This window comes from Pseudorasbora parva, chromosome 4, assembly GCF_024679245.1.
Source record: "Pseudorasbora parva isolate DD20220531a chromosome 4, ASM2467924v1, whole genome shotgun sequence".
Classification (NCBI taxonomy): Eukaryota; Metazoa; Chordata; class Actinopteri; order Cypriniformes; family Gobionidae; genus Pseudorasbora; species Pseudorasbora parva.
In genome coordinates this window covers 8410353-8426286 of record NC_090175.1, presented here as the reverse complement: position 1 = coordinate 8426286, position 15934 = coordinate 8410353, and the positions used below count along the sequence as shown (strand labels likewise).

General features: G+C 40.1%; 1 protein-coding gene across 1 annotated transcript; it reads left to right on the top strand.

Annotated features, from left to right (window-relative positions):
- The first annotated feature begins 689 nt into the window (after nucleotides 1-689).
- On the top strand, nucleotides 690-15847 carry zfyve27 (zinc finger, FYVE domain containing 27). Its single transcript, XM_067440753.1, has 12 exons — nucleotides 690-898; nucleotides 1372-1599; nucleotides 1810-1880; nucleotides 5419-5605; nucleotides 7197-7292; nucleotides 7988-8100; nucleotides 8285-8406; nucleotides 9410-9481; nucleotides 12930-13071; nucleotides 14412-14458; nucleotides 14550-14631; nucleotides 14720-15847. Exons 2-12 carry the CDS (start codon nucleotides 1373-1375, stop codon nucleotides 14785-14787), a joined length of 1227 nt encoding a protein of 408 aa, XP_067296854.1. The 5' UTR covers nucleotides 690-898; nucleotide 1372; the 3' UTR covers nucleotides 14788-15847.
- The last annotated feature ends 87 nt before the right edge of the window (nucleotides 15848-15934 follow it).

The following is a 15934-nucleotide window of genomic DNA, read 5'->3' as shown; positions in this document are numbered from 1 at the left end:
CGATAATAACATGAGTGAACATTACTACAAGTCAGCGATAATAACATGAGTGAACATTACTACAAGTCAGCGATAATAACATGAGTGAACATTACTACAAGTCAGCGATAATAACATGAGTGAACATTACTACATGTCAGCGATAATAACATGAGTGAACATTACTACAAGTCAGCGATAATAACATGAGTGAACATTACTACAAGTCAGCGATAATAACATGAGTGAACATTGCTACAAGTCAGCGATAATAACATGAGTGAACATTACTACAAGTCAGCGATAATAACATGAGTGAACATTACTACAAGTCAGCGATAATAACATGAGTGAACATTACTACATGTCAGCGTCAGCGATATTTAGGTACTCGCAGTAATGGATTCACAGAATTGTAGATGTTTGTATTTAGTAAATAAATGGCAGGAAAGATTTGGCTACACTAAGAAAACAGTCAATTTAATAATTAAGATTGTAGCCGCAAAAAATAACCCGAGCAATAATAACATGAGTGAACACTACTATTAACATTTATTTAAGAAAATAAGTTCAGCTTTTAAAAAAGTCACCGAACGGCAAACACACAAATATTTTGTGTAATACTTTATTGACAGTATATTCTCTGTTTTCTGTGATAACCTTACGAAAAAAAGGGAATAAAACCGATCGATGTGCTCGGCGCTCTTCTCCTCTTTCTGCCACTCAATCCTCGCGCTCTGACATCTGCACTCCTGCCTGCGAACTGCGGAAGTAGATATTTGTAGACCCGCTGTAATGGTAATAAAGCGTTTTATATATTTGTAAGTTGATTAATCTAATATTTATCCCTCTTTATTAACATTAAAGACTGTTGAATGACTCTATAGCGGGCAGAAGACACTGTTTGAAGGATTTAAAGGTATGTCGTTGACGTTGTCGTGTTTTCTTCTTATGTTGACGTGTTTATTAATAATTGCGTTTTGTTACTGTCATAAGAAGTTAATATATCAGTGTTTTAAACAATCATCAGCTGTGCTATAATCAGTTTAACATCAGTTGAATTGACTCTTCAAATCAAATTGAAATTTCAAATGTTTTAAAGCATCATGTGTGTTTTATCTGATTGTGATCCAGTCAGATCTGGTCACTTTTATTAATACAACTCTCTATATTATATTGTATCAAAGCAGCTTCTCAGTAATGAATGATAATAAACTGGACGTGACATCGCTGATGTGATGAAGCTTTTGATTGAGCTTTCTCTGCAGGCATGAGTTTAATGTGCTTCACAGATGTGAGTCTCTTGACTGTCACGTGTGTGTGTGTGTCTGTGTGTCTGTGTGTGTGTGTAGAGATAAACTCAGTCCTGAAGTGTGTTCTCTGATCTCCCAGCATGCAGTGCACCGCCTCCTCTCCTCATGAGCTCCAGCAGACGGGCGGCGATCGGGCCAAACTCGCCCATCTGCCCAAAGACTCGTCCTCCATAGACAGCGCCTCTGAGCTGGGCAGCCCCAGAGCTCTGACCTTTGACCTGCTGAACATGGTGATCTGCTTCAAGCGGATGGGCATCTTCCTGGAGCCCGTCACAGACACGCTGGAGGTGCTGCGGTACCTGCTGGGGTGAGAGAGCGGCCCTTACTGATCACACACACACATCTCGCTTATGTTTTGCTTCTGTCTGTACTTTAGGTGACTGTATCGTGATTCATCAGAAGGCTTGTGCTGTTCTGATTAACGCATCTCTGAGTTATTTGTGCTGTGGTGTGTGTCCAATCTCTGAGTTATTTGTGCTGCGGTGTGTGTCCAGTGTTCAGCTCTTTGTGTTTTCAGGTGGAGGATGCCGCTGTGCTCTCTGATGAGCTGCGTTCTGCTCAACATCCTCTTCCTCACGCTGAGTGAAGGTGAGACTCGAGTAGATGGCCGTAAAGTACGTGTAAACACGTGTGTATCGCCACAATTGGTTAAATAAGTAGCCAATGTCATTCATCATTACTGCAAATAGGTAATTCTGATACATGCAATGACTATCCATTATGACATGTAGGCATTTGTGTACACATTAATAATCTTTTACATTGTAATGCTTTAATTTTTAATATTCGGCGTGTGTGTGTGTGTGTGTGTGTGTGTGTGTGTGTGTGTGTAATAAGCAGAGTGCATGTATGTTGCCCTTTAAGTAAGAGATCATGTCCACCCAGCCGGTTGTTATCGCAGAATAAACCCCGACAGAGTGATCAGGACCCCGACACGAAGCGGAGCATCACTCTGAAGGGGTTTATTCTGAGATAACAACCGGCTGGGTGTACATTATCCTGCTTATTACACGGCTACTAGTCTCAAATAAATTAGACACAAAATATTGTCTTGAGATTAAATATTTTATTAGCTCTTACGCAAAGCTTCCACGAAGAAAATCAGCTCCAGACTGCTTTAAGCCTTTATCTATTGCTGCTAAATGTTGAAAATGAATGCTGAAAGGGTTAGTTCACCCAAAAATGAAACCAAGCCTATGATTTACTCACCCTCAAGTTATCATAGGTGTAGATGACATTCTTCTTTCAGACAAATACAATCGGAGTTATATTTAAAAAGTCCAGGCTAACGTTAATCCCAGCAGTAGTTGTAGCTGTTTTTGAAGTCCATAAAAAATGCAGCTGTCCGTCAAATAACGTGCTCCACACGACTCCGATGGGTTAATAGAGCCTTCTGATTCCAATCGATGCGTTTGTGTGAGAAAAATATCTATATTAAAAAAGTTATAAAGGAAACCTGCCTTGAAGTCTTCCATTGTAACCCACGGCTGTTTAAGCCACAAGATGGCGCCAGCGTTAAGCACAGAAGTAGTGCCGGTCAAGATAACTCGTAGTACCCGGATGAGCGGGTGTCATCTGGAAATAACATACCGCTGGAATGCGTGATTGACCAATCAGAATCAAGTATTTCACAGAAATACTTGATTCATTTATTGTAATAAATAACAAAAAATACTGCGCTATTGACCTTAGAGCAGGTTTGTGTTGGTCAATGGTCAGTCGTTTTCCGTTCCTCAAAGTAGCAACATGCCAACAATGCTCCTGAACACGCCTGGCTTTCAGACCAGCACAACCATGGGTGAACCGATGGGCGCAGGTGCATGTGCTCTTTAAACATGAAAATGAAAACTACATCGGGCTGAAACTATGAAACTCAAAACACTTGCGTCACACCTGACATCGCATTGCACTGTGTGTATGACATGGCCCTCAGAGCGATGACTGGTATTTATATGCATTTCATAAAGATCTCGTTAAATTTACATTTCAGCGTCTGCACCAAGTGCATTTTCTCTCTCATCTGTATTACTGAGCTGTATTTTACCTACTAGGGCTGCACTTTTTCAAGTTTTTCATTAACCGTTAACCGAGGCCCTTAGCGGTTAATACTCAGTTAACCATAGTGTGCGTCAGGGTTATTTTTAGTTTATTAATTTGACGACCGCCATCTCCATAGTGAACGCGCCTATAGAGAGAAATGCACATCATGGACTACATAATCAGAGAGTAGCCTATTTCTTTTCGTTTTAAATTGTTAAAAGACATTTCAAGCTTTCTTAAGATCTATTTCATGTCTGTGAGGCGTACGCTGAGTTTCGTTAAATTAGGATGAGATGCGCTCCAGTTCACGAGCAATGCGAGTGGCTGCGAGGGCGGCTGCACGATTAGGGCATGTAGTAAAATATGCAGCCGAGAATGATTCACATTTCACACAGCGTTTGACTCGCGCGGCTGAGCCTCTCCCGGCAGAGAGTTCAAGCATCTGTGGACTCGTCCCTTCAGCTCTGGCCATCTTGCTTTCAGTCCGCGATCAGCTTTTTTGTTTTCTTCATTACAGTTAAAGTAACGTCTGCTTTTCTCTAGTCATTCACAAGTTTCTCACTTCAAACTTTCTTTCTTCTGCTCCATTATGCACAACGCGCGCTGCTCCCGCTCTGCTTCTGCCCTAATGCGACTTTTAGTCCAGTGCGACGTATGTTATTTTCCTCTTCATGACGCATTTTTTGACTGATGTGACTCATACTTCGGAGCGACTTATAGCCTGAAAAATGCGGTAAGCACTGCATTGCAATACTTGCATTTTAGGGCTGTAACGATATGCGATATGAAATCGCAATACGCAGGTCCACGAACCTGTATCGCGATGTGAGGAGGCAGAATCGCGACACACCCCTTCCAACTGCCAGAATTATCCTTCCTGTCCAGGTCCAACTTTTAAGTCAGCAGTATGGCAACATTTCAGCAACCCGGTGGAGAACAAGGATGGCAATCGTGTAGTTGACAAGACCCACACAATTTGCCGTAAGTGTTTCAAGAAGCTTCCCCAACCGGCTGGCAACGTGGTGTGAGCGTGGTGTTTCTGTTGCGTGGCGTTTCTGTTGCGTGTCATCCGCGGGGCGGCTGCGTGGCGTTTTCTCTTTCTTTGCACACCAGAAGCGTGTCTGACGCGGCGTTTCTGTTGGTATTGATGTACAGGAGGCCCTATACTTCATGTTAAATATATATTGCCTATTGGTACCGCAAAGAAAACGTCGGCAGTAGCCTATTGACCATACAGATATATGGTATTGACGGCAAAATAGGCTACAGAATACTGTACAGAATAAAACTGTTTTGTCCCCCCCATATCGAGGTTTGTATCGTACCGTGGGTCAAAAATCGTGATACGAATCGAATCGTGGGTTTGGTGTATCGTTACAGCCCTATTGCATTTTGCCCCGTCACTCTCATTTTTAAAGTGCTCCCACGCTTTCTTTGCCCGCTTAGAAAGCTGCTCATGACTTCTTCTTGTGGATATTAAAAATGTCTGGGAGCGCTCTGGCGGTCTCTAGGGGTGCAAAAATATATTACAACTCAATTCAAAGCACGTCATTGACACCACTTAACCGAGCAAAATGTTTCACTCGGTTACGCAATTTTTAACGGTTAATCGGTCAATCGGTTAACCATGGACACCCCTATTGCCTACATATTATCATAAAAGCCTGATGTATCAAATATGATGCTCAATAACAAACAAACATTAAACCTTTTTATATGGTCAAATCTGAATAATTTAATGTCAGTCATGACGTTTGTTTGCTTTTTGTTATGCATGTACAGTTGGTTGGTGGTTTATGAATATAAACATAAAAAACAATTGTATGACAGGGTAATTAAGACGGAAAGCTGAATATATTTCTTGTGATAATGTCCATGTGACTACATCTCATCAAGCTTATTACATATCTGCTTTCCAAAACAATAAATAAATGTGCATTAAATATTGATTTAACTTTAAATTAGTTTATTAGTTGAGAAGAAAAAGTGTTGTGTGTAACAAGAAAAAGCATGAAACATGAAAGCGCTGTGCTATAACATCAGTAATCATAAAGAGAAGATGAACTCAAGCGCTCCTCTGTCTCAGGAGCATGGGTGTCTCTGCTGCTGCTGGCCGTCTCTGCTCCGGCTGTGCTGGGTTACCTCGGCAACCGTTGCCAGGGCGCGACCAGCGAGATGGCGGTTCAGAAGAAGAAGCACCACGCGGTCCAGCGGCGAGACCTGCAGACGGTCCACATGAGCAAACAGGAGGCCATGCTGGAGGTCAAGGGCATGTGAGTGGACATGTGACCTCTGACTGATTACATCAGCACTGAGACTGAGAGATCAAGGGCTGTGTGTGTGTGTGGGTGTGGCTGTGTGTGTGTGTGTGTGTGTGAGGGGGGGGGTGTTAGACATGTGCCGATTTTCGATAATGCGATTTATTACGATAATGAATATGCACAATATTGTTATCGTGGGCACTTTAAAATATCGTAAATAATAATTTATTAACAATTTATACATTTTTTATAATGCACTCAAGAATACTTTGCCCATCAACCGTATAAATGCCCAACACCGCTGTATTCTGCGTCAAAGGGACACGAGCTCAGATATAAACAAGCCCAACGTGCGTTTGCACCAAGCGGGTAATCTAGCGCTCGGAAAGCGTTCCACCCCTAGGGGCTGCCATTGCTAACCAAGCCATCACCTGCTGTTAGCATCCCATTGACTCCCATTCATTTTTGAGTCACTTTGACAGTGAATAACTTTACATCTGAGACGTTTAAAGACTCCATTTGTCCATTGTTTATTTTTAAAGAAACACGACAATGCATAAAAGGCTCCGTTACCTTGTATCTTACACTATCGCCCCGCAGAAGCTGTTTTTGTAAAAACAGCTGTCACACAGTTGAAGAATTACCGTATAGACCTGAGGTTTGAGATCAAACATTGAGATCAAAGATTTAAAAGGTCTATGTTGTTCATCACAGCACCAAATACTTAATACTTAAAGACTTAATAGGCTATTTATTTTCAAACTTAAACATTTTTATGTTTTAATCTGGACTACAACATGCCCTAATGATTAGAACTGTTCTGATTATTTGTTATTGTTCAGTCAAACTTTGAGATACGACTTCATTAGTTAACATGTTAATTCATTATTACCAAACTGACAATGAAAAATACTTATAAAGAATGAATCATTCTATGTTAATTTCTTAGTTACTGTTTAATAACATTAAAATCAAAATAACTTTTAATGGACCTAAGATAAAACTAACAATGATCAGTATTTCTTAACTAACATTACCAAAACATTATACTTTCTGTACCAAATGTAGCTATTGCTCAATCTTAGTTAATGCATTAAATAATGAGACGTTATTGCAATTTGTAAGCCTACCTGTTGTTCTTTATAGCCTAATTCTTTTGCACTTTAATCTGTTTGAAAATTGTACTTTTACAGCTCTGAAAAATATCAAGAGACCACTTAACATTGATTTCTCAATGAGGGGTCTCTTAATTTTTTCCAGAGCTGTATATATTTTTGGTGCATTATTGTATTTAAACATTCAGTTATTTTTGTTCTTACAATAATAGTTCTTAAAGCTGTTATGCTATGGCAACACTTTTTTTTGCAACTTATTTCAATATCGTGATAATATCGTATATCGTGATAAAACTTCATCAATTAATCGCAACATGAAAAATTGATATCGGCACATGCCTAGTGTGTGTGTGTGTGTGAGTGTGAGTGTGATGGGTAGGTTTAGGGGCAGTGTAAGGAAAATACGGTTTGTACAGTATAAAAACCATTTCGCCTATGGAATGTCCCCATATGTCACAAAAACAAACGTGTGTGTGTGTGTTTTACAGGCTGAAGCGAATAGACGACCTTTTGAACCTGGCGTGTGTGTACGCAGAGTCTGTGTATAAAGTGTTGCACTGGGAGAGCCACGCCGTGTCCTCCATGTGAGTATCACTCTAGAAACACAAGTATAGATCTTCCTTTGGGGAGATTTGCCACAGTAATCAGAGTTTCTGCAAAATATCAATACTTTTTTTGTACTTTATGACTTTGCTACTTCAGTGAAACTGTGATAACTTGGTTTTAACCTCACTAGCCACAAAAACATTGATCATATAATGATAATAATGTGGCATAAAATATTAAAAAAGTTATTTGAGTGTTTTTGAAGAGTAAAGTTTGATGACAAACATTGACGGTGGTTTGACAAAGCCAGGTCTGAACGTTTAGAATAACTTTGAAAAACTGGAAATGTTAAGGTTTTAGTAAAAAAAAAAATGAGTAGCATGTTTGACATTTTGCTTACATTATTATTTTTAATTATTATTTTAATAATTATTCAGTTACATAACAAAAATAATAAATATTCATCAGTGACATTTGATATTTGCGCTTTCATCCTCGTTTATGCTTGTCTTTCTTCAGGAAAAATATTAAATAAATCAAAACATTTTCTAAATTTGGTTGATTTGATAGAGAATTTCTCAGAAATTATTCTTACCATGATACATGTGTAAGGGATGAGTGCAGCAATACTAACTGATGGACACCTTCAGTTTACATATAAATGTAATATTATTTATGCAGCTATTGTATTGTGTGCGCAGTGTTTTTTGTGATATGATAAATGTGTGTGTAGGTTTTATGGTTCCCTCCTGACTGCGCTTCTCCTGCTGTGTACGGTCCCGGTGGGTTTGAGTCTGTGTGTGCTCAACAGCGCCCTCTTTCTGTGGAACAGAGACTTCTGCAGAGGTCAGTGAAGGCAAGGCCTCAGGCATGGCAGTAATAAACCTTACAGCTGGTCAGATGGGCTCTTGTCTGAGTCGGCGTGTCGTAGTGTGGGCCAGACGTCATGCTGATTTTACACATCAGTATTTTTATTCAGTTTCATTTGGCTAGATATTTCCACCTAATTTCTTCTTTTCTCTCCCTCTAGTTGTTTTGGAGCTGAAGGAGTTTGTTCACCCGAGCCGCGTCCAGCCCGTGGAGGAGATCGAACCGTGTGACCCAGATCAGGCACACCTGCTGGAACGCACACCCACTCCATCCAGTGTAGAGGTGAGAGAGAACCGCACATTATTGACAGATAATTAGGGCTGTCCTCGACTAAGGATTTAGACAATCGAATCAGAATCTCTCTATGGTCGACTGATAGACTGATATGGTCGACTGAATGCGGGTTGGGAGGAGCACGACACTGTCAGCAGAAGGGTAAAACTGTTTTTATTTTCCTTTACACACTGCACACAGCAACAACTTTTAATAAAGTGACCAAAACTGCCTGCCAACTGACAGACGAACTGACGATGGCTTTCTTATTTAGGTTTAAATCGCCTAAAAGGTAATGTGGTGGATAAACATTCATAAACCGTTCTCTCATAACATGTTAAAGCCGCGATCGAAATACAGAACATCACACAAATATATAAAAGAACATTTTGATAAATAAACCTAAAAAATACCTGCCTAGAGAGGAAAAGAACACTTTGAGTGCGTTTACTGCTCGTTCTGAAGCAGATCGTGCCTAAAGCGGGTGAAGGACACGAAGCTCAGCCCCGCGCCTCAGGATCTCACTCCGCCACCTGACGCGCACATTATATACACGCAAGCTCAATTTTGTATTGACTGACAGATGAGCTGCACGAAAGCGCTCTGTGGTGCGGCAGGATTTTAAACAACTTCCCGAGTGGCCGCGGACAGGCGCTGAATGCTGCCGCCGGTGTGTGTACACACACTTATTGAACGTGTTCTAAAGGTGCGGTGCGAAGCTCAGCGCCCTTAAAGGGGTCGCACACCGATGCTCAGCTCACTGCAGCGACACGTCTTTAAAATATTGAGCACCCCCATATTGCCAAAATGGTATGATCCTCGTTTCATAACACCCGCGAAGATTCGACAGTGAGATCAGTGGTCGAATCAGGCTCCGCATATCGATGCATCGAATCTTCGACTATTCGGGGTCACCCCTACAGATAATGATAATTGTTTAGATGACAGATTATTTTCTGCCTGCGCTACTAAATCCAGATCGACTTATTCTGTGAATGCACTTCCTGTTCAGGATCTTTCCCCTGGAAACATTGAAGAGGCAGAGGAGGCGGAGCCTGACGATGAGTTTAAAGACGCCATAGAGGTCAGAAAAACGTCTGTCTGTCTGTCTGTCTGTCTCTATCTATCATCTGTCCATCCATTTGTCTGTCTATTTATCTGACGATGTGTTTAAAGATGCCATAGAGGTCAGGAGAGCATCTCTCTGTCTGTCTGTTTCTCTGCTTTCTGCTTCTGACATGTTCTTTCATTTCTGCTGTTTGCTCGCTCAAGGAATCTCAGCTTGTGCTGCCGGTAAGTAGCTCCCTCTAGTGGCATGGAGACATATCATTAACATAGACTGTGTGTGTGTGCGTGTGCGTGTGGGTGTGCGTATGCGTGTGCGTGCGTGCGTGCGTGCGTGCGTCCGTGCGTGCGTCCGTGCGTGCGTCCGTGCGTCCGTGCGTGCGTGCGTGCGTGCGTGCGTGTGTGTGTGTGAGAGAGAGAGTGTGAGAGAACATGAGTAGATATCAGCCTTCTCATTAACCAAACAGATTTAGTAGTGTGTATGTGTACATGTCTGACCTCTGACCTCTACTTTGCTCTCTAAGGACCCTCCTCTGGCTCTAGTGGTGAGTAATAGAGTAACTGAGAGCTTTTGACATTCAGTGGCTCTAACCGAGTGAAGACACATCCTGGACTGAACTGTGTTTGTGTGTGTGCATGTTTTTGCATCAATGTATATGCTCTGAATGCATGTGCACATGCTAATGTATGTAAGATGTGGATATTAGTGTATGATTATTCGATTTTAGTCGGCCAATGTAGGGTGCATCTCACAAAACCTGTCAACGAGTCGTACTTCACCATAAAATTACATCAAATCATATATTTTGCTTAACCAAAAAGATGCTCTTTTTAAGACCAATAGTGTATTTGACATTATTTCCATGATAATTATGCACATTTACTCACTGTAATGTGATGCTTTTTATGTATGCATCATTTTCTTTAAGCAGAATATGATTTATTATGGGGTGAAATGTGACCTGTAAATGTGTTTGTGAGATTGACCTGTATGTCTTGACTGTGTGTGTGTGTTCAGGTGTGAATTTAAATTCAGATGCATCTCATCTAACCCATGAACTCCAAATACATGTAATCATTCAGCAGACGCTTTCATCCAAAGCGACTTACAAATGAGGAGAACAAATAATAGTAATGAAATCAACCATATCTACGTGCTTTGACTCGTCCCAGTTAGTCAAGCACAATACACAGAGCAAGGTTTCTTTTTAATAATTAAAACATAATTAATAGAATAGTAAAAGTTAGTATTAATGTTTCAAGTGATGAAATGTGTAGTGGACTTATCCAGACCTAATTCTTTTTAAAGAATAATACTTGAATGTATCTTGTTATAAGGGGCATGACTGTTGTAAAAGTGTCCGGCCCGTGTTTTGAATGTAGGTGGGGCCTGTAGCTTATTTGCTACCAAAGATTCAGAGGAGATGGAGAGCCCGTAAGGTGCCCACACTCGCCTGTCAATCATGGTGCTCTAACCACGCCCCCCTCATGCCTTTATTCATTTCGGTGGCTTCTATTAACAGTGACGTCACAGGAAATGCTTCTTTCTTTGGGTCAAGGTTTCTTTATAAGGTTCAAACTCATGCTGAAAATGTTTGGGAATGCCCACTAACAATCATAGTGAGGAGTTGGGCGGATTCATTGTGCATTTATGAGGTACTCCGACTTACAAAATGCATTTATGAATTTGTCCAGTTTGGCATCTGAGTGGAATGATTGACCTGAAATGTGCCCAACCTTCACTAGAGTCTGTATTTGGAGGGCTTGTGGTGTTATAATGATGTTAAGTGCTGTACGGCACAGAAATCTGAGACCTCTCGCCAGTCATTGGATGACTGCAGGAAGTGAAGCTCAGCAGCAACAAACATGGGCTCAGATTTACAGGAGTCGTCACATGTGCCGCTACAGGCGGAGGGATTTTTCTGTTTGTAATGACTTCGGTAAATCTGATCTCCAGATCCAGAGCCCTCTACATACAGAACTAAACTAACACCGAGAGAAAACCCTCACACGAGGACAGTGAGCGTCAAAAGTAAAGTGCACTGATTTATATATGTGGGTCAATGATGCATTGAAAAATGATCTGATTGGTTAAAACTCATGTTCATATGTTCTTGGAAATATCTTCATTTAATGTTATGAAATATATCGTGAATATTAGAATCATGAATCCATGTTTTTTTGGGTCATGCTATTTGATGTGCAAATAATAAAAAGGTCTAATTGACTGAAATATATTTTTATCACTTAATCAAAGGGTTAGTTCAGCCAAAAATGTAAAATTCTGTCATTAATTCCTCTTCCTCATGTCGTTCCAAACCCGTAAGACTTTCGTTCATCTTCAGAACACAAATGAAGAGATTTTCACTCAAATCTGAGACTCAGGTTTCCGGAAAGTTTCCGACTCTCCATTGACAGCTATGCAATGCCACTTTAAAGGTCCAGAAAGGTAGTAAAGACATCATTAAAGTAATTACCAAAATATGAATCTCCATCGCACATTCACAAGAGCACCGCACGTGTCGAGTTGAAAGCAGACGTTGGTCCGTGAACGTGCATCAGAGATTCATCTTTTGTAAATAAAGTGGTAAATTATGTTTTGTGTGTGCAAACAAAGCACTCGTGTCGCTTTATAACATTAAGATTAAACCACTGGAGTCAAATGGATTGCTTTAATGATGTCTTTACTTCCTTTCTGGGGCTTGAAAGTGGTAGCTGGGTAGCTGTCAATGGAGGGACCGCAATCTCAGACTTCATCAAAAATATCTTAATTTGTGTTTCGACAATTAACAAAAGTCTCACAGGTTTGGAATAACATGAAGGTGAGTAAATCATAGATATCCATAATAAAGGCTAGATGTCTTGTGCGTGCTGTGCTGTTGGCCAATGGAGGTTGCCGTCCGCAACTGGCGGCCATCTTGTCACAGGCAGATCGCGCACTCGTAACAGTGTTTTAATGGTGCATGTACTTTTAAATAACCATAACTTGCTAAAATTTCAACCGATTTTCAAACGGTTTCGTTTGTTATAAATGTCAGAGATGTAGTTATGACACTACATACTTATGAATAATTATAACCATGAACTTCAATATGAAAGTAACATTGAACAGAACAGATAAGACTGATTTTTTTTTTTTTTTTTTTTTTGACCAACAAACAAATTTACATTTAAAGTATGCTCATTGTAAAAAATGTGCATTCAGATGATTTTTAACTTAATGAACTAATCAGTCTGATCAAAAAATGAATATCATTGACCCATATATATATATGTGAAAAATATCAGTCAGTATTGTGGTATTTTAAAGGTGGTGGCAGGTTTTGTCATGTAAAGGTGGAAGATGGAGGATCTTTTGGTGTCAAGCTGAACATGAGAGCTAATGGGTTCAGGTCTGTCACTTCTCATCTCTTCAGAAGTTGAATATGATTCATTTATCTCTGTGTATATGTGTTTATTTCCGGTAGGATGACGAGGACGTGTCTTCAGTTGTTCCTGAGTTTGACACCATCTCTGATAACGGGTTGTTGAGCAGAAACGAGCCCATCCGCAGTAAAGTGTCCAAACTTACTGAAAAACTTCGCAAGCGGGTCCCTACCAACACCACCGGTTACTATAAAGCTCTTTATACTTTGTTTTTCACCATATTATACAGGCGTGTGAAAAAGAAAGGACACCCTTTTGAATTCTGTGGCTTTAAATATCAGGACAAAATAAAAAATCACCTGGTCTTTAGCAGGTCTTAAAATTAGGTAAGAAACCTCAGATGACAACAACACATGACATTACACTTTTATTATTTATTGAACAAAAATAAAGCCCAAATGGAGAAGCCATGTGTGAGAAACTAAGTACACACGATGATTCAGTTGCTTATAGACACTTTTAGCAGCAATAACCGGAAGTAATCGTTTCTGTATGACTTTATCAGTCTCTCGCTTCTTTCTGGAGGAATTTGGTCTGCTTTTATTTACAATGTTGCTTCAGTTCATTGAGATTTGTGGGCATTTATTTATGCACAGCTCTCTTAAGGCCCCAGATTGAGGTCCGGACTTTGACTGGGCCATGGCATCACCTTGATTCTTTTCTTTTTCATCCATTCTGTTATAGATTTGCTGGTGTTCTTGGGATCATTGTCTTGTTGCATGACACAGTTTTGGCCAAGCTTTAGCTGTTGGACAGATGGCCTCACATTTGACTCTAGAATATTTTGGTATACAGAGGAGTTCAAGGTCGACTCAATGACTGTGGGTGCAAAACCAGCCCAAATCATCTCCCCTCCACCACCGTGCTTGACCATTGGTATGAGGCATGAGGTGTTAGGTTTTCTCCAAACCTGGTGCTGTGTATTATGGCATCGCCACTTTGTTCTCGTCTGTCCAAAGAACATTGTTCCAGAAGTCTTGAGATTTGTTCAGATGCAAGCGAATACTGTTTCTCCTAGTAAACCTTCCAAACATGGCGTAATTGTCCTGTCTTTTTCTAATTGTACTGCCATGAACTTTAATATTTAACATGCTAACTGTTGCCAACATGCAGATAGTTTGGAAATGGCCATATAACCATTATCAGATTGATGGCAGCAACAGTTGCTTCTCTACGATCATGTCTTTCCCCCTTGGCGTTGTGTTAACACACACCTGAATGCTCCGGACCAGCAAACTGCCCAAACTTCTGCTTTTATGGAGGTGGAATCAGTAAGGGGTGTTTTTCATACATGGCCTCTCCATTTTGGCCTGGTTTTTGTTGAATTAATAATGACATGTAGGAATAGGTCATGTTTTGTTGTTCATCTGAGGTTGTATTTTCCTAATTAAGACCTGCCAAGGAGCAGATGATTTTTGATTATGACCTGATACGCAAAACCATAGAATTCAAACTGGTGTCCTTTATTTTTCACATGCCTGTATATCTCTCTATAACCATATCGTCTTTTTGTCTTTCTTCAGGAAACTGTTTTCAGTGCAATTCAGCGTTTTCTGTTTTAAAGAAAAGGGTATGGCTTCTGATCCTCGTTCTGTTATAATGCTTTTCCAGTTTAACTGTTGCGTGATATTGTTTCACCGATAATCATTTTATTTTTCTAGAGAAACTGCAGTAACTGTGGTGCCAGTTGTTGCTCCCGCTGTTGCTCGTATAAAGTGTTCAAATCCAGTATGGGAGCCACAGGTATGAGTGGAAAAATGTGAATTGTGCAAATAATGTTTTATTGAAGACGATTTTACACCCTGTTCTTTTACTCTCTCTGAATCTTTAGCTCCTGAAGCCCAAAGAGAGACTGTGTTTGTTTGTTCTATGTGCAATACATTCCTCAGCACCAAGTAGGATTGGCCATCATCCTGAAGAAAATCTTCCACCATTGCAATCCTGTAAGGGAAACTAGAGGTGGGCCACAAGATGGCTGCTTCAGCGATTCTTGAGGTTCCTTCATTTCACATGGAGGACCAAAATCCTGCAGCTTATGTTTCCTCTTTGGTTTCTTCAGCACTCTTCCTAAGGGTCCTCAGAGTTTTATTTTTTCTGTTTTATATTCCTGACCTGCTATGTGAGGTCCTTTATGGTAAATGGTGACCTTTTCCTTGGAATATGCTGCTTTCCCCAGTCAACTCTTAGTTGGTTTGCTTGGACCTCACCTTGCTGCGATATCAGATGCTGTAGTTTCACCAACCCTTATTATAACGCCACTTTCCAGAATTTGAGCCCTGGTGGGAAATCAAGTTAACATCCAGGGCCCTGTTTATATATGACAACATCATCCTATAGAAGAGAACGAGGCCGTGTAAATGATGTTGGTCCTTTTCATTGTTGCATAGGATGGTAAAGTCAACGGTTCTGAGCATTTCAGAAGGTTCATATTGTTTCAGGTACTGTCAAATCTCATAAGTTGAGTTGATCAGTGGTTTATGAAGAAAATAAGTTGATTAATTTTTTTTTATAAACCTGTTGATAACTTAACCATACAATGCATAAACCTTCTACTAGCTGCTTACCTGCTTTAACCCATGATTGTTGTTTATATAATTTATTTGCATAGTTTTTATCTGGAAGATTTTTTATTTATATATGAATGTTTGTTTTTGGGACATCCTCCTCAGTAACCATTTATAATAATCAACATAATGCCACTATATTAGTCTATCACATCACTCGCAAGTTCTCCTGTTCACATCAAGCTATGTTTGTGGCATTGTTTTATTTTTCCGTCTGTTTATCTTTAAGCTATGGTTGAATGTAAAACCAGAGTATTAACGGTTATAGAGCTATGAATGTCCTACTACTGCTATTTAAACATGAAATTCAAATGTGTTGGGTAAGTTATCCGTATAATGCCATCGGTTTCCTTGGTTGAATATACTGTTACAGTAATAAATAATCTGGATATAAATTGTGCCGTGTGGAGTTTCATTGAATCATTTTTACGCCGTTCCTAAAAGTTGAGGTTCTTCCCCCGCAACCGTTATGACAGTTGACC

Coding starts and splice junctions, on each gene's coding strand:
- zfyve27 (XM_067440753.1), top strand. CDS start 1,373: ATGCAGTGCACCGCCTCCTCTCCTCATGAGCTCCAGCAGACGGGCGGC. Junction 8,101..8,284: donor GAACAGAGACTTCTGCAGAG/GTCAGTGAAGGC, acceptor CTCTCCCTCTAG/TTGTTTTGGAGCTGAAGGAG. Junction 14,459..14,549: donor TTTCTGTTTTAAAGAAAAGG/GTATGGCTTCTG, acceptor TTATTTTTCTAG/AGAAACTGCAGTAACTGTGG.